The sequence below is a fragment of the Daucus carota genome, chromosome 9 (genome assembly GCF_001625215.2).
Source record: "Daucus carota subsp. sativus chromosome 9, DH1 v3.0, whole genome shotgun sequence".
Lineage (NCBI taxonomy): Eukaryota > Viridiplantae > Streptophyta > Magnoliopsida > Apiales > Apiaceae > Daucus > Daucus carota.
In genome coordinates, this window is record NC_030389.2 from 24,757,457 (window position 1) to 24,782,927 (window position 25,471).

At 32.1% G+C, this 25,471-nt stretch overlaps 2 protein-coding genes and 1 pseudogene across 2 annotated transcripts; 1 reads left to right on the top strand and 2 right to left on the bottom strand.

Moving 5' to 3' along the window:
• Window positions 1-614: 614 nt before the first annotated feature.
• Window positions 615-2,437, bottom strand: LOC135149526 (probable alpha,alpha-trehalose-phosphate synthase [UDP-forming] 9). The gene is made up of 5 exons (XM_064085254.1): window positions 1,999-2,437; window positions 1,564-1,901; window positions 1,277-1,500; window positions 1,158-1,212; window positions 615-860 (listed from the first exon to the last, which is right to left on the bottom strand). Exons 1-5 carry the CDS (start codon window positions 2,435-2,437, stop codon window positions 615-617), a joined length of 1,302 nt encoding a protein of 433 aa, XP_063941324.1.
• Window positions 2,438-3,025: 588 nt separating this feature from the next.
• On the top strand, window positions 3,026-3,391 carry LOC135149527 (uncharacterized). The gene has a single exon (XM_064085255.1). The coding sequence runs from the start codon at window positions 3,026-3,028 to the stop codon at window positions 3,389-3,391; it is 366 nt and encodes a 121-aa protein (XP_063941325.1).
• Window positions 3,392-6,649: 3,258 nt separating this feature from the next.
• The window catches only part of LOC108204103 (probable alpha,alpha-trehalose-phosphate synthase [UDP-forming] 10), a 38,738-nt pseudogene continuing 19,916 nt past the window's right edge, over window positions 6,650-25,471 (bottom strand).

Genomic DNA, 25,471 nt, shown 5'->3' on the forward strand with positions numbered 1-25,471 from the left:
CACATGCTGACGTGGCATATGTGGGACCCACATGCTAGCTTGACCGGTAGAATGTGCTATTGTATCAGTGGTTTACCGTTACAGCATCCCCTTATTATGTTACAGTAGGGCGCTGCTGTAACGTTTTTTGGCTGTTACAGTTGATTCCAGTTTGTGTTACAATAGGGGCCAATTGTAACGTTCGCAAACGTAACGCCCATTAGTGTTACAGTAGCTCTATTGTAACGGATTTCGGCCCTATTGTAATATGACTTGGGCATTACAATTGGCCATTTATGGCGTAGTGATAGTCTCAAAAATGATAAATGTTATTAATTTAACAAGATTATTAATTCAATGAGGTTTAATATACAATATCTTTATTATGCTGGGACTGTTTTTTTAAAATATCCATTTAAAGTGGGCTATACATTTTTACCAGTTCTGTTTTTGGCCAAATACAAATTTACAAGCATTAGTACATAGTAGTAGGTCTGATGCTGACTTTACAAAAAAGAACTTGCTATATTACATTTATATATGCTCCCATACCAATGTTCACGAACACTATGCTTGTCAGTTGTCAAGGAATACTTGGCGGATTTTCAGCGGAGCTTGGCTGCGTACTCGAAACATTAATTAGCAAGCCACTGGAGTAGCTTCTGAACTTCAAAAGTATCGTCAACAAAGTACTTGGCCTTGCTAGGCTTTTGCTCCACAGTGCAGAAAAAGATTTCCGGAACAGCAGGGACCACCACAGATGAAACAATTTTCAAAGTACCGTCGTACATGTCTCCAATGCAGAGGATGAAATCAGGGATCTCACCATTGCTAACCATTGTCGCGATTACCTTTTCTGTGACCAAGCCTTTGCTTGCATCCTAAATATTTTAGGTTGCTAGTTAAGTAAATTACTGTACAATGCACAACGAAGACCGAAAGAGGGAGACGAGAGACACATACTTGTGGTTTAAGCTCAACAATATTTTTCCCTTTCTAACTACTGCAGGTTCGTTAGCAATGACGTGTTTACAATGATCCGACAATTCCTTTGCCTGCAAGGATTCAAAATCATGATCTGCATCTTGACGGTGCCAAACCAAAGCACTTTATTTGACTTCGATGGTGGAACCATCCGTGACTTCTGTATACGAATTTATTATACGCTCCACTGTTGCCTTCCACTCGAGATCCACAACCAAACTAGATTGCCATTCAGAAGTTTTCTTCCACCTGCAAACCAAAGGCAAGAAGTGCCACTAGAAAAGGTCTCTAAGAAGTTTGTGAAGGAAAATACCTTATGAAGTACCCGTGTTCAGCAGCTAGTCCTAGACCTTCACATGGAGCCAACCACTCGGTTAAGGAACTTCTACCACTTCCACTAACGATAAACACAGTGTTCTTAGGATCATCACACAGAGTGATAAGAGCAGTTTTAGCTTCACTACTAAGGTTTTTCTTGGTCGAGGAATGAGGAACAAGGATGCCAACAAAGTCTAGAAATATAGCCCTCCTATTTGTCTAGTTGTACGCAGGAACTATGCTTTCAAATAATTTTTGAAAACATAGGGAGAAGGCAGCAACCTTAGATATGAAACTGAAGCCCATACCCCAGCATTGATAATTATAGTGATCAAGACATGCTCTCTCCATGCTATGGACGAAACTGCGAGCCCAATACGCCACATCAAGAGACTGAACATAGCTATAGTTCTGCTCATGTCTTAATTGCCTTAAAAAATCATCCATGGAGATCGTAGAACGCATAGCCTCAGCTACGAAACTAATACCCCATGGATTTATTCCAATTGTTCCACTCAGAGATGGAGAACAACCAACATATTCATAAATGATTAGCACACTTATTTCGAGGAGAATATGACATAATTCCCCTAGCTTCATCCATAGTTGTAGAGCCCTGCCTGCAAACGAGATACATGTTAGGGACTAGATTCATTCCATCTCTTACAGCATTTATTATGCAACATTCCGAGGCATCATAGTAGGCACTCTTTTCACATTGATCAACTGGTCGATCAATTAGAATCACTAGTTGATGACCACAAGAACCATAAATCTGATTAATCCTATTAGCAGTTCCATACGTCTCCCATCTCACTTCCTCAATGTCTTCTCCTGAGTTTCTTTCAGGATTGATAATTTGAACAAGAACCACAATATCCCGCAAGTTTTCATACTTCCTCAATAGCTGTTCAGATGCTAATAACTTCAGACTAATTGCCTTGAATAAGTTCATGTCGTCTACGCCAACAATTACATGGTTCCCCTTGAACTTCCCTTCGAATTCCTTGACTTTCACTGATGTAGAAGGAATATTCAGAACATTTTCAACTTTTTCCAAATGAATTCCTATAGGCAGAATCTTGATATACACCGTGCGAGCACTATAATCCAGCCCAATTTGTCCTCGTTTGGACTCACAGTCCAGTCCTAGCATTATACTACAACATGAGAAGATGTGGCGAGCAAAATCGAAAGTATGAAACCCGATGAGATCATAGTTCAACTAAATCCTCAGAATGTCAGCACTTACATGAAGTGTTCGATAGATCTCTGATGCAAGGACTAGACTATGGAGAAAGAATCCGAGTTTGGCCTTGTAGCGCTTATTTCTCAAGAACACAAGGACCGCCATGAGGTGATAGTCATGAATCCAAATATAATAGATAAATAAGATATTTTTTTAAGGTGCAGTTCTGCTCCCTAACTAATAGTAGAAATAAAGTAATGGTTATAAGGGTTCTCTAAAACATGACCCAAGTTAATAAATGTCTCTAACCAAAAAAATGTCTACATTTTTAATGTGTTTTTTATACGCAATAAATTATAACTAATTGAACATCACTAAAATTATAGACACAATTGGGATAAAAAGTTAGGAACATTTGAAAACTTTACAAATATAAGGACAAATCCGACAGTGGCTTAAAAATCCAAATTTGGACCAATTCTAGCCTAAATCTTCTCAACGAGGGCCTGAATTACGGTCCAAATTTAGGCCACTTAGGCCAACACTATTGAATCCATGACTTTTTGGGGTTGTTTGGATGATTTGGTTCGGAGTATTACTCTAGATCAATTTTTATTTGTTGGTGGTGATTTTAATGGTCATATTGGTGCGAGAGCAGATGGGTATCAAGGTGTTCATGGTGGGTTTGGTTATGGTGTTAGAAATGACAATGGTTCGACGCTTTTGGAATTTGCAACAGCACATGATTTAGTGATTGTTAACTCTTCTTTCCGCAAGCGTGATGACAATCTAATTACTTTTAGGAGTGGGGGACATGCCACTCAAATTGATTATCTTCTTATTCGCAGTAGAGATTTCAGATTTTGTTCATATTGTAAGGTTTTTCAGTGGAAGCTTGTGCTTCACAGCACCGTCTTTTAGTCATGGATTTGTCTTTGGATGGCCCACCTATGGAGGGATTGAGAGTTGTTACACCTCGAATTCTGTGGCGTAATTTACATGGATCGAAAGTAGCAGAATTTAAGGACATGCTTGAGGGTTTTTTTAGGTTGGAAGATGATGTGGATCAAATGTGGATACGTATGGCTGATTTAATTCGAGGTGTGGCACGGAGGACGTTGGGAGTGGCTTCAGGGATTGCAAAGGAGCAGAGAGAATCTTGGTGGTGGAATGATGATGTACAAGCCAAAGTGCAATTTAAGAACGGATGCTTTTTGGAATTCATGTCATGTCCAGAAGGGCCAGATCGGCATATAAAGCGGGAGTTATTTAAACTTGCAAAAAGAATGGCTAAACAGGCAGTTGCGGAAGCGAAAACTAAGGCGTATCAAGACATGTATAAGCGTCTAGGTACTAAGGAGGGAGTGAATGAAATTTTTAAACTTGCAAAAGCACGTAACAAGCGCAGTCATGATATTGGTGCGGTTCGATATATAAAGGACGAGGGTGACCGGGTTTTGCTTTATGATGGGGATATTATAGCGAGATGGGGCAGGTATTTCTCTGAGTTATTTAACGCAGCTCGAGGGAGAGAGATTGTATTCGAGCAAGAGAATGTCAATGTTTCTCATAATGATGTTGGTATGAGTCAAGATATTACTATGGCAGAGGTTCGCGTAGCTTTAGGCATGATGGGTAAGGGTAAAACAATTGGGCTTGATGAGATTCCGATTGAGGTGTGGCAGTGTTTGGGGGAACAGGGGGTACGATGGTTAACAGCTCTTTTTAATGTCATATTTCGGACATCCAGGATGCCGAGTGAGTGGCGATTAAGTGTTGTTGTACCCATCTATAAAAATAAAGGTGATGCTCAAAGTTGTAGTAATTATTGTGGTATTAAGCTGCTTAGTCATACGATGAAACTTTGGGAACGAGTTATTGAGTGCAGGATTCGAAGAATTGTTACCATTTCAGTGAATCAATTTGGTTTTATGCCTGGGAGGTCCACCATTGAGGCGATTTATCTCATTCGCTGTCTTATGGAGAAATATCGAGAGTGTCGTAAGGATCTTCATATGGTGTTTATAGATCTTGAAAAGGCTTATGATAGTGTACCACGGGTCGTTCTTTGGAGATGTTTAGCAGCGCGAGGAGTGCCGGAGGTGTATATTCGGACCATACAGGATATGTATTCAGCAGTGGGGACGTGTGTTAGGACACCCGTTGGGGATACTCAGTATTTTCCAGTTGAGGTGGGTCTTCATCAAGGTTCGGTATTAAGCCCTTTGCTTTTTATAATTGTTTTGGATGTGATTACCCGTGACATTCAAGCTCCGGTGCCTTGGTGTATGCTTTTTGCTGATGATATTGTGTTAATCGCTGAGTCTCGAAGTGAGGTTAATGTGAAATTGGAACAGTGGCGTATGTCGTTGGAGGGTTATGGATTGCGTCTGAGCCGTTCTAAAACCGAGTATCTCTGGGCCAATTTCAGTGAGGAGATTCATGAGGCGGATGTTGCTGTATGTATTGTGGAGGCTCGTGTACCACAAACTAATACCTTTAAATACTTGAGTTCTATCATTCAGAGTAATGGCGATATTTCTGCGGATGTTACACATCGTATTTCGACAGGATGGCTTCATTGGTGGGCTGCTACAGGGGTGTTGTGTGATAAGAATGTACCTTTGAAGTTGAAGGGTAAATTCTATCGTGTAGCAATGAGACCATCATTATTATATGGTTCCGAGTGCTGGCCATTGAGAAAGGCTCAGGAACGTAGGCTAGAGATAGCCGAAATGCGTATGTTGCGTCGGATCTGTGGTAACACCATGACAGATCATATACTGAATGATACTTTTCGACGTCTTTTAGGTGTTGAGTCTATCTCTAAGAAGATAAGGGAGGGACGTTTACGTTGGTATGGACATGTTCGGCGTAAATGTAACTCAGCACGGGTTAGGAGAGTAGAACACATATCGGTTCGGGGTAAGAGAAAGAGGGGTCGGCCTCGTCGGACATGGGCTGATCAATTAAGTTTGGACATGGGAGCCTTAAATCTCACGGGTGATATGACATTAGATAAGAATGATTGGAGACGGCGTATTAGAGTAGTTGAGACTAGGTCTCGTGGCTCACAGAGATTATGAGGGTTATGGTGTATGTTTAAAAGGAGGGTTCAGCTCAGTCATTACCAGATGCATTAGCGCCAATCAAAAATGTTTGGGTAAGTCCCATGTGAAGAAGGCCATGGGCTAAGGTATTATATTCTTATTATAGCACACACTATTTTATTTGTTGTGCACTAAACGGAAACAGCCCCTCTACTTTAAGGGTAGGGGCAAGGCTGCGTACATCTTACCCTCCGCAGACGCTGCTCACTGAGTATGTTTGGTTTGGTTTGGTTTTATATGTTTAGTTAATTGATTGATTATATGTTAATATAATTATTAAATAGTAATAAATTACATTTAATATTTTTTACGTACTTATTATAACATGTATATATTAATTGTGAAATATAATAAAATTAAACTCTCTTAAAACTTATTAAATTCAAATTAACAATAGATTAAGTATAAAATAAAGATTACACTCAATAAAACACAATTTCAAATATAATTTATACGAAAACATTATATAAACTAAAATTTTGAATATATAATATAAACTAAAATTCAAATTTAATCAAGTAAGAAAAGAGTGACATATGCAAGATTTTAATACCATGTACAGATTCAAAAATTAAATAAAGAACAAGCACGAGAAGGAACACAAGGGAAGTCAAGATTTTAGTGCAATTTATAGCAAATCCTTAGCAACTCTTGTCTGTGATAGCATTACTCAAGAGGTTAGCCCCATCTTCAAGCCAACAGAATATCAACTTGCCCAAAACCTTCAATATCAGCTGTCCGAAAAATCACCATCAAAACTCCCCTTAAAAGTATCAGGTGATGTCTTGAACTTACTCCACATTTCCATATACTCTATGGATCACCACAAGTATGGTATATGTCTTGAATTTTTTCATTCAGAAACTTAATTATTAAGCTCCGAAAAGTTACCATTTAACTTACAAGTAACTTTTCTGACAATTTCAAGCAAGTACTTGATATGATTGTAGCCTGAATCTGCGCAAGCTTCCTTGCCAACACTGGAACACAGATCATAGACTCGTCAACTTTAGAGAACAGTGGATGGAAGCATACTTTCCGCGATTCATCACCAATCCAATTCCCTGTTTTATATGACTTGCTTCTGCCCAACATTGACATCATCAGCTGTGACTTTGTCACGCAGTCCCTCCGGAGATTTATCTGATTTTGTATGTGCAGCCAGTGTCCTATATCCGCCTGTTTTGTCCACAGACTGCAACATTCGAATAGCACAGAAGTAGTAAAATCAATAGTTGCAGACAAAACATTCAATATAATATTTTCCTATGGTTTTATGTACATTATTTATACCATAAACTTGTTCATATATATATTTCCACCTTGTCAGTGAGCCGTAACTCTCGTGATGCTTCTTTCACAATTTTATTTCTCCATAAACATAATATGAAATAAGGTAGAAAATCTATCAAAACATGATTTAGGTCGAATTAAAAATGGAATCTGTCTTCTTTTTTTCTTTACGAGGAACTACCCCATTACTGGGGGATCTCAAATATCGGGTTATGGACTGTCCGTCAACTACTAAGGGCAAGTGTGCTAGGCATCTCCTGAGTGAGTCGAATCTTCGTATACATGATAGTTATAATAATTGTGTAAGAATATTATATAAGAAAGTACCTCGCATCAAATAATCAACACCAAAATACCAAAAAAGTGAGGCATGAGAAAACTATGTTGTACTTAAAACAGGTAAGCTGGTAATTGAACGTGCACGTTTTACCTTTATGTCTTCCAAAACCCATCAAATAATCAACACCAAAATACCAAACAAGTGAGGCACGTGAAAACTATGTTGTACTTAAAACAGGTAAGCTGGTAATTGAACGTGCACGTTTTACCTTTATGTCTTCCAAAACCCGCCTCTTACGAACTGAACAAACAGTGCTTTTATCTCACGGAAAGCTAGAACCTAAAACTCTATGATGAATACAATTTATGTGTGTCAAACAATGAAGCAATGGACTCAATTTATAGGGGTAAAAAAATGTAACCCCCAAGCTAATTGAAATTGTAACCTAATAAATTAATTCTCTAACCCCAATTTAAATAATTTGTAATCTACACAGTAATGAACAAATTAATCTTGACTCATTATTATAGGAGTCACACAAATTAATTAACAGAAGTTCGAAAATAAAGGCAGTCGAATATAAATGGTCAAAAATAAAGACGGAAGAATATAAATGGTCGAAAATAAGAACTATGACTAAAAGAGGCTGAAAATAACTTTGATGAAAAATAACTGGTCCAAAACATATATAAGTTCCACCGGGGATCGGATATGACTGGTCGAAAATATCTCATGGAGAAAGTTTTTCCTCCCACTATATTGGTTGAAAAGATAGCGCCCGAAATTAACTCCTGAGTGGAAATTTTCCCACCATTGTTCTAAAAAAAATTTCAAAATGATTTATGTGATATTATTGGAGGCGATTCGATTTCATTCGAATATCTAAATTCAACTACAAAAAGGGAATGATATATTAATTTCGACCATATGATTCATGCTATTGTTCAATTAAATTCGATCAAAAATAAAGATAGACTAATTAAATTCGACCAAGTATGTTCGACTCTAATTGGTCGAAATTAATATGTATGTTCAATCAATTTTGCATTTTTTCTAATTCTGGGTGGGAAATTACTTTTTTTGCCTGAAATAATTTTTTGGGTTGAAAAATTCAAAATGCTAATCGTGATCATTCATGGTCGAAATTACCTGGTCTAATATTTCGGTCAGAATTAATTAAGTTCGATCGTTTATTTATTTTTAACATGTTTAATTTCGAATAGTTGCAGAAAGGTCGAAAGTAAAAATATTTGACCGTTATTGTCGAAAAAAGAAGACTCCTATATCAATGTTGGATAATGAATTGCTTAATAAAATAGAAAGATGGATTCAAATGACATTCTAATGAAATGAAATTATAAATCAAAGATGGTTGGACGAGAGGTGGACTATAAATGTTGTATTAAATCTAGGTTCTTAGCAAGTTGTAAACAACAAAACTTTCTTATAGAAATTATAGTCATAATTTAGTTATTTTTATTATTTGAATAAAAGTTTGGGTGATTAAATTTTGAGATGCAAGATTTTGTGAATAGAGCATAATTATTTTGAGAAAATTTTAATTAACTATCGGAGATATGAGATTCGATGATTGTGAGTGCAGTAATTTAAATTTTAATGAGTGCAAATTCAGTCGGATAACCAGAAAAATAATTATATATTATTTTACAAATTTCATATTTGGAATAGATTTTGATTGAGTGCAGCTTGTTTTTTATAAATTGAGGATTTCCCTTAGTAATATTATTAGATAAAAAGTTATTTTATTTTTCAATTTTGGCTCTTATAAAGTTTGCACTCACTTTTTTTTATATCTTCGGATATTGAATTTTACTATAACATTTTTTTCCACGTGTATTTGATGTTTATTAATATTAACATATCATTCATTATCATATTATTTTTTCCTACTTTGTTTTTAAAAATTAAATTTTATTTGTGCTGACTAGTATTATTTTTGTTGGGTATACTTAATTTTAAGCCTTTTATAAAATTTTTAATAATCTATAAATTCAACTTTTGGAGTTAATTAAAATTAATTAGATTTTAAAAATAAATTTTCTTTCAAATAAAATTTTAAAATATTATTATTTAATTGATTTCAATTATAAGACATAAGAAATTGAACGCACTCGGTCACTTCGATCTTAAACTCTTTTGTGTTCGTCGTTATATTTTTGGTGTCATGTGACCCAATAATTGTACTCCCCAAAACTGAGAAAGAAGAAGTTGTGCCATGAACAATGTCTTCATAGCAAAAAGGGATTGTGGTTGCTTATAGAAGGAGGTTTAGGATGGACTATAATTGTTATAAGTTAGCAAAATTGAGTGGCACAGTGCATTAAATTGTTATCCTAAAATAATCTTGTCCATGGGGTTTTTGATATTTAGCGCCTTATTCAGTCCTTTCTTGAAAAAGATATGCAGGACATTGTTGTACATTTTGACCGTTATACTTCTTTGAAGAAATCTAACAGATTTATACGAGCAATATTATGTTATATATATATATATATATATATATATATATATATATAGGGATAGGATCAAATAAAAATTTTATTAAGTTACAAACTTACAAACTTTTTTTTGAATTTTTTTTATTCTCCCAACCTGTTAATCCTTAGTTATAGAAAGTATCTATGTTGAAAATTATTGAAAAAACATCGTAATTTTAAAAATAACGCATAGATAAATCGTGCATTCAACACATAACTGACGTTCAACATTGGGTGTACAACATTTATTATCATTGTGCTGAATATATTTAAAGAGATGCTTAAACTAGGTAGGGTCTAGAAAGATATATATTGATTATATAATACGTTTAACTTAGTTCTTACATTAAAAAATTAGTTTATGTACTTCTACAACACAATTTTAATTGATGTGTACCAAAATATATTCAAAAATTTTGAACTCAAGTTATATATGTGTTGAACAAAAAAAATTTGTAAGTTTTTAAGTTTGTACCAGAACTCTCCCATATATATATATATATATATATATATATAGTTAAGTTTTATTGAGTACATAAAATCATTGGAATATTGAAGTACAAATCATAAATTTTTTAGTTTAATATCTCTGATTATCCAAATTTATATATAATATATCATTTATAATTAATATTAAACATAATTATCAATGAATCATTAATATTTTTCAACTTTAACAAGCATTAAAATTATTGTTCTGCTTATAAGTTATATTGCAGAACATAGTGTCCTACGATTATAAAAGTAATCGTTCCATCTTTTGATTACAATGTTTATGCTGCCGAACATAATCGGCGGGTTGTTGGATGTTTACAAATATTGTAGAACAAAAAAAATAAGATTTAAATGACGAGATTATACTGTATCAATCTTGTACTCCAATACTCCAATATTTTTTGTACTCCATAGAACTTGACTATATATATATATATATATATATATATATATATATATATTTCTGGTACAAACTTACAAATTTTCTGCGTTCAACAGATATATAATTTGAGTTCAACATTTTTTTAACATATTTTGTTGAATATCGGTTAAAAATTGTGTTGGAAAAGTACATAAACTAATTTTTGAATGTAAGAACTAAGTTAAACGTATTATATAACTAATATTTATGTTTCTAAACCCCACCCAAACCCCGAGGTATAGTTTAAGTATCTTTATAGATATATTCAACATAATGATAATTAGTGTTCTACATCCGATGTTGAACCCCACTTACAAATGTGTTGAATGCGCGATTTATTTATGCGTTATTTTTAAAAATTGTGATGTTTTTTAAAGAATTTTCAACATGAATACTTTCTATAACTAAGGATTAACACGATGGGAGAATAAAAAAAAGTTTGTAAGTTTGTAACTTAAAAAAGTTTTTATTTGATCATATAATATATATATGATCAAATACACATTATTCTATACCTTCATCACCTATATTTATATATCTTATTATTTTTTATATATTCTTCACTAAGTTTTGAGTTTCATCCAACATTATTTATGAAAATTTATTACGATTTATTTTTATTTGATTAAAATTTATAAAAATATAACAATATGATTATAAACTTTTGATATAAATACTATATTTTATAATTTTTAATTCAAAGAAAAAATCAATTTTGTGAAAAAATCAATTCTAACTATGCATGAAATCCATTTACCTCTTTAACAAGTTTTCATTTGAATAATCTTTAAACTATGACGTCATAAATTTTAATTACTAAAAACGATGAAGTTAATTTAGTTGTAAGGTCATTACACATAATTAGTACGTGTTTTTAAATAAATAACCTTGAACGGCCCAATCTAATCATTATGTTTGTCTGTGAATTTCAGAGACGTGCACATGAATAATGCTTATTGACTCTAGATATTGGTTGTGGCCCAATAGAATCTACCTTGGGCCGAGAACATAACAACCCTCATTAGGGTTTGTATTTCATATTAGAAGGGCGGCCAAACCAGGCATATTGCGCTCTAGATATTAAACACTTGGGCGGAGAATACAACACCCTTCATTCGGGTTTGTACTTCATATTAGAAGGCGGCGAAACCAATAATAATAAGAAGGATTTGTGCAGAGCCTCCTTTCAAAATAAATTTGAAGCAATTGCTCACTCTTTCGATAAAAGGAAGGTAAGATTATTTTATCTATCTTCTGATGTATATCATCTTATTATTAAGCATGTTTGGATTTGACTGGTTTTACTTTTCTATAAATATGGTTATTGTTTCATATTAGAGGGTGAATTTCTCCGAAAGATGGTTGTTATATAAGTCTTTTATTGATGTTTTTTCATTAACTCTTAACTAGTTGATTTGTTTTTGTACATAATTTTAGTGAGTTGGAATTATACTAATTATGAGAGAAAGTGATAGGGTTCATGATTGTTATGCTTATATACAGGATTTACACGAGGACTTGTGTGTGGAATTAAACTTTCTGGCCTGAATAATGTGGTTAACCACATGGTATATATACACTTACTATGCCTATTCTAATATTTACTTGATTTTTGATGTACTATGTTATTGGAATTGTGTTAGCATGTATCATATATCAGTGATTATTTTTAGTTTATTTGTTTTTATCTATTATGTTATTCTCAGACATTTTTTAGTTCCTTGTCAAATTTCAATTATAGTGAGGTTCAGGCATAATAATCATGTTTCCATCTTAAGTCTTATTTAAATCTTGAATTTATATTTTGCTATAGTCTCATTCATGTAGTTGCTATAAAATATCCTTTATTCATGTATGTTAACGCCCATATTTATTATTAATTTATGTCATAAATCATTGTAACCTCAAGCCTCCTATCATATTCCATCTACTTCTATTCTTAAACTATAAATGCACGAAAGTAATGAAAAAACTGCTCTAAGAAGGATGTGGATCACCCTTTACCCATCCCCAAACAAATATAGAATAATGTCTTTATTGAATTTCTTGTTGGCTTACAAAATGTAAAGAGGTTCATGGAAGAATTAGGGAGTTAGAATAGAAAAAGAAATGAATCCAAATATCAATGTTTGAATGTGTTATTCTTATAAGAAAAAAGTACATTACTGTATCACATCAAGTAAAAACATACTGTTCATATTAATTAACACAAATATGTTGTTTTCTCATTTTAATTTTTATTTTGCATGAGAATTTTCTTGATAGCTCATTCACAATTGTTTCCACCTTTGCCGTAAAAAGTAGCTTTATCTTTTTACAGAAATCCCTCACGAGAAGAACTTTTGTCAAGGAATAGTGTTTGTTATTTCAAATCAATAATCACATCCTTATTTTTTCTAGTGCCTGTATCATTTACATTCTTCAATGTCTAAACATCAAAACATGAGTTAACACTTACTTAACTCATTATATCATATAGTTCAACTAATTAAATGTTTAGATTTTAAACATGTCCCAAACCTTAATGAAGTTCCCACTTTTAAATTAATAGAATCTTAAAATATAATATGAACAATCGGAGGTTATATTTAAAAGAACATATTTAATTATTTAAAAGGATAAAATATACTCAATTCAAACTCTTACTTGAACAAGGAATGACTAAATTATACTAATAGAATAAAATGAAATGAGACTAAACACCTAAGACCATATATTAGATTCGAACCACTAAAACTTATCAATTATTGCATCAATGAAGTACACCATACTATACGTTTCTTTAAATAAATAAGTAAAGTCTTGTTCCTTGTTTCTTTCCACAATCTATGTTATTACGGCTTCTTCTATGACATTTTATTGCCTTATTTTGTCCTTAATACCGAGTAGCATTTGTGGAGTTTCAATTAATCCTTGCGGAGTAGCAACATCCGTGCCTAGATTCTTTGGTGGCCTTCCCCGGCCTGTTTTTGCACTCTTTAGTGCCACTCGTAGAGAAAGAGCCTATCCTTGAGGAGTGGAAACATTCGTGCCCTCATTCTTTCAAGGTATTCGCGTGAGTTGTTTTACACTTTTAAATGCTTTTTGTGGTGCATCAATTGATCTATAGGCAACAACAACATCCTGATCATGGGAGATAAACAAGGTGTGCACATAACCTCTTCCCACCAGCTTTAAGGGCTTCTTGTGTGGCCTTCCTCTGCTCCATTTTCTATCTCTTGTGCCACTTGTTCAATAATAGTTTCCTAGGGTGGTGCTTCCTCAACAACCTGCTGTGTGCTATGAGACACATTGAGACACACTGAGAGTGTTATGGCACATAGTGGGTTGTTGATGAAGCACCATCCCAGGAAACTATTATTGAACAACTAGGGCCAAAAGGTACAAAATGGTATATGGGAAGGCCAAACAAGAAGCCCTTGGAATAGGTGGGAAGAAGTCATGTATGTGAATACCTTCTCTATCTCCTATGATCATGATGTTGTTACCTAATACTTAATTGATTCACAAAAAATGGCACTTAAAAGTGTAAAATAACTTACGGTAAGACTAAGAAAGAATTGGGGCACGAATGTTTCTACTCTCCAAGGATGAGGTTTTTCTCTACAAATGGCACGTAATTAGAGTGCAAAACAAGGCAGGGGATGGCCGCCAAAGAATATGGGCACGAATGTGCTTCTCGTATGGATTAATTGAAGCTCCATAACTGGTACTAGGAAGGGCAAAAAGAGGTAGAAAAATGTCATAAAAGAAGCCGTAACTAACGTAGGTAGTGTAAGTAAACAAAGAGAAAGTCTTTAGCTAATTTTTTAATGGACTTATAGTATGGTGTACGAGGATCAGAAATTGCTTAAATTTGGTAGTCACTTTAAATCTAATTTAATACAGTCTTAGGTATATAGTCATATTGAATTTGATGCTAGTCTGGTGCGGTTACTCCTTGTTCTAATAATGGTTTAAATTGAGTTTGCTTTATCCTTTTTCTAATTAGACAAATATTTGCTTTTGAAAAAATAACATGGTGTTATACCCTAATATATTTAAGTTTGTATAATTTTAAAAGTTTGAGCTTCTCCAAGGTTGAGAACATGTTTGCCTTCAAAATCTATGTTATTACGATTTCTTCTATGGCATTTTCCCTCCTTTTGCCCTCCTAAGTACGTTTTTTGGAGTTTCAATTAATCCATGCAGAGTAGCGAACATCTGAGCCCAGATTCTTTAGTGGCCTTTCCATGCCTAATTTTGCACTCTTGAGTGCCACTTGTATAGCAACAACTGATCCTTGGGGAGTGGAAACATTCGTGCCCAGTTTCTTTTACCATATTTCCTTAACTTGTTTTACACTTGGAGGCTTTTTGTGGTGCATTAATTGATCCTTAGGCAACAACATCCCGATCACCGGAGATAAACAAGGTGTGCACATAACTTCTTCCCACCCGCTTCAAGGGCTTCTTTCCCGGTCTTCCCTAACTTCATTTTGTACCTCGATCTTAATGCCAGTTGTTCAATATTAGTTTTCTAGGGTGGTACTTCATCAAAAACCCACTTTATGCCATGACACTCTAAGTGCATCTTAATAGGTTGAAATTTTTGCGCATGTGATGTGGTAGCCAAGCCATTCCTATCACCATTATTGTTACTAACTTTTAAAACAAAAGATCTTGCATATGATCATAATGACCAACACCAACAGTCGTATGAATCAGCGGAATAGATGTTATTGCAAGTTTTGATGAGTCCTGAGTGACTTGTATTCTTTTAGATCACCTATTTGTGGAGTCATCCTATGAATAAGAGAAATAATATAAAATAAATTTTGATAAATTTCTCTCATTTTGATTCTGGTTGTAAGTACCTAAAACTAGATCTCGTCGTAGGTTTTGGAGTATGGTAAGTGAAAGACACATTAATAAAATTTCTAGAAGTTTACAAGTAAGCCACATTAGCCATGGTTTTTCTGTGCAAGACGCGGGACGAAGTCATAATAACACAAGGCCAACAAGTTCCCACAATAATTTCCGTATAAATGAGTGCTTGTTAGAAGGAGACTTATTGGTAGCATTTATAAAAGGTTCTAATTGTCAGAGATCTTGAAATAATCTATGTTATGTTGGGATTAATTGAAGTACATGGTTTTCTTTTCTAATCATTTTATCAGGATAGTATATTAAAGATACAATCCTACAATAATAACAATATCATCATTAACAATAAGTAAGTAAAGGTAATTATATTCACAAGCATAACATACACACACATACACACATAAATAAAATAAAATAAATTTATAGATTACCTTCATTCTCGAGCACACACAATTTTCTATCTTCAGCGTTAAATCAAATTGGAATGATTTGAGAAACATGAATTATGAATTGAGTTATGTGAGGGGTCATGATAATTTTGTACATATAAAAATTATAGGGGCATGAAACTTTATAGCCATGTTAATAATAAATTTTGCACATGGTGGTGAAATTCAAATTTAAATTATTTGTTATCTAGATATCTTTTGTAGAATGATAAAAATATATGAATTTATATGAATAATTTAGATGATACTTTAGAAAAATTATTATGAACATGGATATTGAGATTAAGATGATATATCGTAGGTCTATGAGTAGCTTGATTCCAATTGATGATTGTTTTTATACAAGAATTATCAAAACTAGTCATATACATAAGATATCATTAAAATATTAATATCTTTTTTCATAATAATTTTGTAAAAATATCATCTAAATTCTTCAGATAAATACATACATTTTATCATTTTATTGAAGATATTAAAATAACAGATAATTTAAATTTTAAATTGCATGACCTTTTTGCAAAACTTAAACTAACATGGGCATGAAGTATCACTAGACTACAAGATAGATATTTTTATGTGTATATAATTACCATGATCCCACACATAAGCCAATTCATAATTCATCTTTCTCAAATTATTCCCGTTGATTCACCATCCAAGATAGATTATTGTTTGTGCTCCAGAATGAAAGTAATCTAAAAATTTATTTTATTTTGTTTATGTGTATGTGTGTATGTGTTTTTCATTCTTATGAATATTTTCTTTCCTTACTTATTGTTATTGATGATATTATTATTATTGCAGGATTGTCTAGAAATTATTCCTTATGTTCAAGGATTTGAATGTTTAATGTATTATCCCAATAAAATGATTAGAATAGATAAGTTATATTTGACTAATGGAGCCCCATGATGATTTTTTCAAGATCTCTAACAATTAAAACCTTTTATGAATGCTACCAAGAATTCTTCTTCTAACAATGCACTCATTTTATGGTAACTATGATAGGAACTTCCTGACCTTATTATTTGATGCATCATTCACTTAACCATACTACCAATACCTGCGAGCATGTAGGAGGGTTGGTGCCTAGTACTTACAACCAAAATTGAAATGAGAGAAATTTATAACAATTTATTGTATATTATTGCTTGATTCACACAATGACTCTACAATTGGAGACCTAATAGAACCAAAATGACTCGATGGGGATTCTGGAGAAACTTGTGCTAACATCTGTTCCATTGATTCGTACTACTGTTGGTGATGAACACGACAATTATGTGAAGTTTCAAATGATTAGTAATAATTATGGTTCATGATTATATGATATTACATTATGTAATATTTTTAATGAATAGATATGTTCTTCTCCTTCCAACCCGCTTAACACATACTCCCTCCTTCTCATTTTAATAGTCCAATTTACACAACTCACACATATTAAGAAATATTAAATGTGACATGTTTTTATCATTGTCATGCATTGGTTATACAACAATACTAGTACGTTTTCATTTAAAGTCAACATAATTTGCATGGTAAATGATGAAAATTGTGTGGGCTAATAAATATTAACACTGAAACTTGTATAATATTTGTATTGTACAAAGAAGATGGACAAATAATATTAGATATTTTTTTAGCAAATAATATGTCTAATTGATTGTTATGCTTATATAGAGGATTTTCACGAGGACTTGTTTGTGGAATTAAACTTTCGAGCCTGAATGATGTGGCTAACCACATGGTATATACACTTACTATGCCTATTCTAATATTTACTTGATTTTTGATGTACTATGTTATTGGAATTGTGTTAGCATGTATCATATATATATCAGTGATTATTTTTAGTTTATTTGTTTTACCTATTATGTTATTCTCGACAATAATTGTACTCCCCAATAATGTGTTCGTCGTTATATTTTTGGTGTCATGTGACCCAATAATTGTACTCCCCAAAACAGAGAAAGAAGAAGTTGTGCCATGAACAATGTCTTCATAGCAAAAGGGGATTGTGGTTGCTTATAGAAGGAGGTTTAGGATGGACTATAATTGTTATAAGTTAGCAAAATTGAGTGGCACAGTGCATTAAATTGTTATCCTAAAATAATCTTGTCCATGGGGTTTTTGATATTTAGCGCCTTATTCAGTCCTTTCTTGAAAAAGATATGCAGGACATTGTTGTACATTTTGACCGTTATACTTCTTTGAAGAAATCTAAGAGATTTATACGAGCAATATTATGTTATATATATATATATATATATATATATATATATATATATATATATATAGGGATAGGATCAAATAAAAATTTTATTAAGTTACAAACTTACAAACTTTTTTTTGAATTTTTTTTATTCTCCCAACCTGTTAATCCTTAGTTATAGAAAGTATCTATGTTGAAAATTATTGAAAAAACATCGTAATTTTAAAAATAACGCATAGATAAATCGTGCATTCAACACATAACTGACGTTCAACATTGGGTGTACAACATTTATTATCATTGTGCTGAATATATTTAAAGAGATGCTTAAACTAGGTAGGGTCTAGAAAGATATATATTGATTATATAATACGTTTAACTTAGTTCTTACATTAAAAAATTAGTTTATGTACTTCTACAACACAATTTTAATTGATGTGTACCAAAATATATTCAAAAATTTTGAACTCAAGTTATATATGTGTTGAACAAAAAAAATTTGTAAGTTTTTAAGTTTGTACCAGAACTCTCCCATATATATATATATATATATATATATATATATATATAGTTAAGTTTTATTGAGTACATAAAATCATTGGAATATTGAAGTACAAATCATAAATTTTTTAGTTTAATATCTCTGATTATCCAAATTTATATATAATATATCATTTATAATTAATATTAAACATAATTATCAATGAATCATTAATATTTTTCAACTTTAACAAGCATTAAAATTATTGTTCTGCTTATAAGTTATATTGCAGAACATAGTGTCCTACGATTATAAAAGTAATCGTTCCATCTTTTGATTACAATGTTTATGCTGCCGAACATAATCGGCGGGTTGTTGGATGTTTACAAATATTGTAGAACAAAAAAAATAAGATTTAAATGACGAGATTATACTGTATCAATCTTGTACTCCAATACTCCAATATTTTTTGTACTCCATAGAACTTGACTATATATATATATATATATATATATATATATATATATATATATATATATATATATATTTCTGGTACAAACTTACAAATTTTCTGCGTTCAACAGACATATAATTTGAGTTCAACATTTTTTTAACATATTTTGTTGAATATCGGTTAAAAATTGTGTTGGAAAAGTACATAAACTAATTTTTGAATGTAAGAACTAAGTTAAACGTATTATATAACTAATATTTATGTTTCTAAACCCCACCCAAACCCCGAGGTATAGTTTAAGTATCTTTATAGATATATTCAACATAATGATAATTAGTGTTCTACATCCGATGTTGAACCCCACTTACAAATGTGTTGAATGCGCGATTTATTTATGCGTTATTTTTAAAAATTGTGATGTTTTTTAAAGAATTTTCAACATGAATACTTTCTATAACTAAGGATTAACACGATGGGAGAATAAAAAAAAGTTTGTAAGTTTGTAACTTAAAAAAGTTTTTATTTGATCATATAATATATATATGATCAAATACACATTATTCTATACCTTCATCACCTATATTTATATATCTTATTATTTTTTATATATTCTTCACTAAGTTTTGAGTTTCATCCAACATTATTTATGAAAATTTATTACGATTTATTTTTATTTGATTAAAATTTATAAAAATATAACAATATGATTATAAACTTTTGATATAAATACTATATTTTATAATTTTTAATTCAAAGAAAAAATCAATTTTGTGAAAAAATCAATTCTAACTATGCATGAAATCCATTTACCTCTTTAACAAGTTTTCATTTGAATAATCTTTAAACTATGATGTCATAAATTTTAATTACTAAAAACGATGAAGTTAATTTAGTTGTAAGGTCATTACACATCATTAGTACGTGTTTTTAAATAAATAACCTTGAACGGCCCAATCTAATCATTATGTTTGTCTGTGAATTTCAGAGACGTGCACATGAATAATGCTTATTGACTCTAGATATTGGTTGTGGCCCAATAGAATCTACCTTGGGCCGAGAACATAACAACCCTCATTAGGGTTTGTATTTCATATTAGAAGGGCGGCCAAACCAGGCATATTGCGCTCTAGATATTAAACACTTGGGCGGAGAATACAACACCCTTCATTCGGGTTTGTACTTCATATTAGAAGGCGGCGAAACCAATAATAATAAGAAGGATTTGTGCAGAGCCTCCTTTCAAAATAAATTTGAAGCAATTGCTCACTCTTTCGATAAAAGGAAGGTAAGATTATTTTATCTATCTTCTGATGTATATCATCTTATTATTAAGCATGTTTGGATTTGACTGGTTTTACTTTTCTATAAATATGGTTATTGTTTCATATTAGAGGGTGAATTTCTCCGAAAGATGGTTGTTATATAAGTCTTTTATTGATGTTTTTTCATTAACTCTTAACTAGTTGATTTGTTTTTGTACATAATTTTAGTGAGTTGGAATTATACTAATTATGAGAGAAAGTGATAGGGTTCATGATTGTTATGCTTATATACAGGATTTACACGAGGACTTGTGTGTGGAATTAAACTTTCTGGCCTGAATAATGTGGTTAACCACATGGTATATATACACTTACTATGCCTATTCTAATATTTACTTGATTTTTGATGTACTATGTTATTGGAATTGTGTTAGCATGTATCATATATCAGTGATTATTTTTAGTTTATTTGTTTTTATCTATTATGTTATTCTCAGACATTTTTTAGTTCCTTGTCAAATTTCAATTATAGTGAGGTTCAGGCATAATAATCATGTTTCCATCTTAAGTCTTATTTAAATCTTGAATTTATATTTTGCTATAGTCTCATTCATGTAGTTGCTATAAAATATCCTTTATTCATGTATGTTAACGCTCATATTTATTATTAATTTATGTCATAAATCATTGTAACCTCAAGCCTCCTATCATATTCCATCTACTTCTATTCTTAAACTATAAATGCACGAAAGTAATGAAAAAACTGCTCTAAGAAGGATGTGGATCACCCTTTACCCATCCCCAAACAAATATAGAATAATGTCTTTATTGAATTTCTTGTTGGCTTACAAAATGTAAAGAGGTTCATGGAAGAATTAGGGAGTTAGAATAGAAAAAGAAATGAATCCAAATATCAATGTTTGAATGTGTTATTCTTATAAGAAAAAAGTACATTACTGTATCACATCAAGTAAAAACATACTGTTCATATTAATTAACACAAATATGTTGTTTTCTCATTTTAATTTTTATTTTGCATGAGAATTTTCTTGATAGCTCATTCACAATTGTTTCCACCTTTGCCGTAAAAAGTAGCTTTATCTTTTTACAGAAATCCCTCACGAGAAGAACTTTTGTCAAGGAATAGTGTTTGTTATTTCAAATCAATAATCACATCCTTATTTTTTCTAGTGCCTGTATCATTTACATTCTTCAATGTCTAAACATCAAAACATGAGTTAACACTTACTTAACTCATTATATCATATAGTTCAACTAATTAAATGTTTAGATTTTAAACATGTCCCAAACCTTAATGAAGTTCCCACTTTTAAATTAATAGAATCTTAAAATATAATATGAACAATCGGAGGTTATATTTAAAAGAACATATTTAATTATTTAAAAGGATAAAATATACTCAATTCAAACTCTTACTTGAACAAGGAATGACTAAATTATACTAATAGAATAAAATGAAATGAGACTAAACACCTAAGACCATATATTAGATTCGAACCACTAAAACTTAACAATTATTGCATCAATGAAGTACACCATACTATACGTTTCTTTAAATAAATAAGTAAAGTCTTGTTCCTTGTTTCTTTCCACAATCTATGTTATTACGGCTTCTTCTATGACATTTTATTGCCTTATTTTGTCCTTAATACCGAGTAGCATTTGTGGAGTTTCAATTAATCCTTGCGGAGTAGCAACATCCGTGCCTAGATTCTTTGGTGGCCTTCCCCGGCCTGTTTTTGCACTCTTTAGTGCCACTCGTAGAGAAAGAGCCTATCCTTGAGGAGTGGAAACATTCGTGCCCTCATTCTTTCAAGGTATTCGCGTGAGTTGTTTTACACTTTTAAATGCTTTTTGTGGTGCATCAATTGATCTATAGGCAACAACAACATCCTGATCATGGGAGATAAACAAGGTGTGCACATAACCTCTTCCCACCAGCTTTAAGGGCTTCTTGTGTGGCCTTCCTCTGCTCCATTTTCTATCTCTTGTGCCACTTGTTCAATAATAGTTTCCTAGGGTGGTGCTTCCTCAACAACCTGCTGTGTGCTATGAGACACATTGAGACACACTGAGAGTGTTATGGCACATAGTGGGTTGTTGATGAAGCACCATCCCAGGAAACTATTATTGAACAACTAGGGCCAAAAGGTACAAAATGGTATATGGGAAGGCCAAACAAGAAGCCCTTGGAATAGGTGGGAAGAAGTCATGTATGTGAATACCTTCTCTATCTCCTATGATCATGATGTTGTTACCTAATACTTAATTGATTCACAAAAAATGGCACTTAAAAGTGTAAAATAACTTACGGTAAGACTAAGAAAGAATTGGGGCACGAATGTTTCTACTCTCCAAGGATGAGGTTTTTCTCTACAAATGGCACGTAATTAGAGTGCAAAACAAGGCAGGGGATGGCCGCCAAAGAATATGGGCACGAATGTGCTTCTCGTATGGATTAATTGAAGCTCTATAACTGGTACTAGGAAGGGCAAAAAGAGGTAGAAAAATGTCATAAAAGAAGCCGTAACTAACGTAGGTAGTGTAAGTAAACAAAGAGAAAGTCTTTAGCTAATTTTTTAATGGACTTATAGTATGGTGTACGAGGATCAGAAATTGCTTAAATTTGGTAGTCACTTTAAATCTAATTTAATACAGTCTTAGGTATATAGTCATATTGAATTTGATGCTAGTCTGGTGCGGTTACTCCTTGTTCTAATAATGGTTTAAATTGAGTTTGCTTTATCCTTTTTCTAATTAGACAAATATTTGCTTTTGAAAAAATAACATGGTGTTATACCCTAATATATTTAAGTTTGTATAATTTTAAAAGTTTGAGCTTCTCCAAGGTTGAGAACATGTTTGCCTTCAAAATCTATGTTATTACGATTTCTTCTATGGCATTTTCCCTCCTTTTGCCCTCCTAAGTACGTTTTTTGGAGTTTCAATTAATCCATGCAGAGTAGCGAACATCTGAGCCCAGATTCTTTAGTGGCCTTTCCATGCCTAATTTTGCACTCTTGAGTGCCACTTGTATAGCAACAACTGATCCTTGGGGAGTGGAAACATTCGTGCCCAGTTTCTTTTACCATATTTCCTTAACTTGTTTTACACTTGGAGGCTTTTTGTGGTGCATTAATTGATCCTTAGGCAACAACATCCCGATCACCGGAGATAAACAAGGTGTGCACATAACTTCTTCCCACCCGCTTCAAGGGCTTCTTTCCCGGTCTTCCCTAACTTCATTTTGTACCTCGATCTTAATGCCAGTTGTTCAATATTAGTTTTCTAGGGTGGTACTTCATCAAAAACCCACTTTATGCCATGACACTCTAAGTGCATCTTAATAGGTTGAAATTTTTGCGCATGTGATGTGGTAGCCAAGCCATTCCTATCACCATTATTGTTACTAACTTTTAAAACAAAAGATCTTGCATATGATCATAATGACCAACACCAACAGTCGTATGAATCAGCGGAATAGATGTTATTGCAAGTTTTGATGAGTCCTGAATGACTTGTATTCTTTTAGATCACCTATTTGTGGAGTCATCCTATGAATAAGAGAAATAATATAAAATAAATTTTGATAAATTTCTCTCATTTTGATTCTGGTTGTAAGTACCTAAAACTAGATCTCGTCGTAGGTTTTGGAGTATGGTAAGTGAAAGACACATCAATAAAATTTCTAGAAGTTTACAAGTAAGCCACATTAGCCATGGTTTTTCTGTGCAAGACGCGGGACGAAGTCATAATAACACAAGGCCAACAAGTTCCCACAATAATTTCGGTATAAATGAGTGCTTGTTAGAAGGAGACTTATTCGTAGCATTTATAAAAGGTTCTAATTGTCAGAGATCTTGAAATAATCTATGTTATGTTGGGATTAATTGAAGTACATGGTTTTCTTTTCTAATCATTTTATCAGGATAGTATATTAAAGATACAATCCTACAATAATAACAATATCATCATTAACAATAAGTAAGTAAAGGTAATTATATTCACAAGCATAACATACACACACATACACACATAAATAAAATAAAATAAATTTATAGATTACCTTCATTCTCGAGCACACACAATTTTCTATCTTCAGCGTTAAATCAAATTGGAATGATTTGAGAAACATGAATTATGAATTGAGTTATGTGAGGGGTCATGATAATTTTGTACATATAAAAATTATAGGGGCATGAAACTTTATAGCCATGTTAATAATAAATTTTGCACATGGTGGTGAAATTCAAATTTAAATTATTTGTTATCTAGATATCTTTTGTAGAATGATAAAAATATATGAATTTATATGAATAATTTAGATGATACTTTGAAAAAATTATTATGAACATGGATATTGAGATTAAGATGATATATCGTAGGTCTATGAGTAGCTTGATTCCAATTGATGATTGTTTTTATACAAGAATTATCAAAACTAGTCATATACATAAGATATCATTAAAATATTAATATCTTTTTTCATAATAATTTTGTAAAAATATCATCTAAATTCTTCAGATAAATACATACATTTTATCATTTTATTGAAGATATTAAAATAACAGATAATTTAAATTTTAAATTGCATGACCTTTTTGCAAAACTTAAACTAACATGGGCATGAAGTATCACTAGACTACAAGATCTATATTTTTATGTGTATATAATTACCATGATCCCACACATAAGCCAATTCATAATTCATCTTTCTCAAATTATTCCCGTTGATTCACCATCCAAGATAGATTATTGTTTGTGCTCCAGAATGAAAGTAATCTAAAAATTTATTTTATTTTGTTTATGTGTATGTGTGTATGTGTTTTTCATTCTTATGAATATTTTCTTTCCTTACTTATTGTTATTGATGATATTATTATTATTGCAGGATTGTCTAGAAATTATTCCTTATGTTCAAGGATTTGAATGTTTAATGTATTATCCCAATAAAATGATTAGAATAGATAAGTTATATTTGACTAATGGAGCCCCATGATGATTTTTTCAAGATCTCTAACAATTAAAACCTTTTATGAATGCTACCAAGAATTCTTCTTCTAACAATGCACTCATTTTATGGTAACTATGATAGGAACTTCCTGACCTTATTATTTGATGCATCATTCACTTAACCATACTACCAATACCTGC

Bases quoted from the DNA above. Each gene is read 5' to 3' on its own strand.
- LOC135149526 (XM_064085254.1), bottom strand. From the start codon at position 2,437: ATGCTAGGACTGGACTGTGAGTCCAAACGAGGACAAATTGGGCTGGAT. The intron at 1,902-1,998 runs GTGAAAAGAGTG...TCTCGTTTGCAG, and splicing joins TGATCGACCAGTTGATCAAT to GCAGGGCTCTACAACTATGG. The intron at 1,501-1,563 runs GTTGCTGCCTTC...GCGTACAACTAG, and splicing joins GCTTCAGTTTCATATCTAAG to ACAAATAGGAGGGCTATATT.
- LOC135149527 (XM_064085255.1), top strand. From the start codon at position 3,026: ATGACTTTTTGGGGTTGTTTGGATGATTTGGTTCGGAGTATTACTCTA.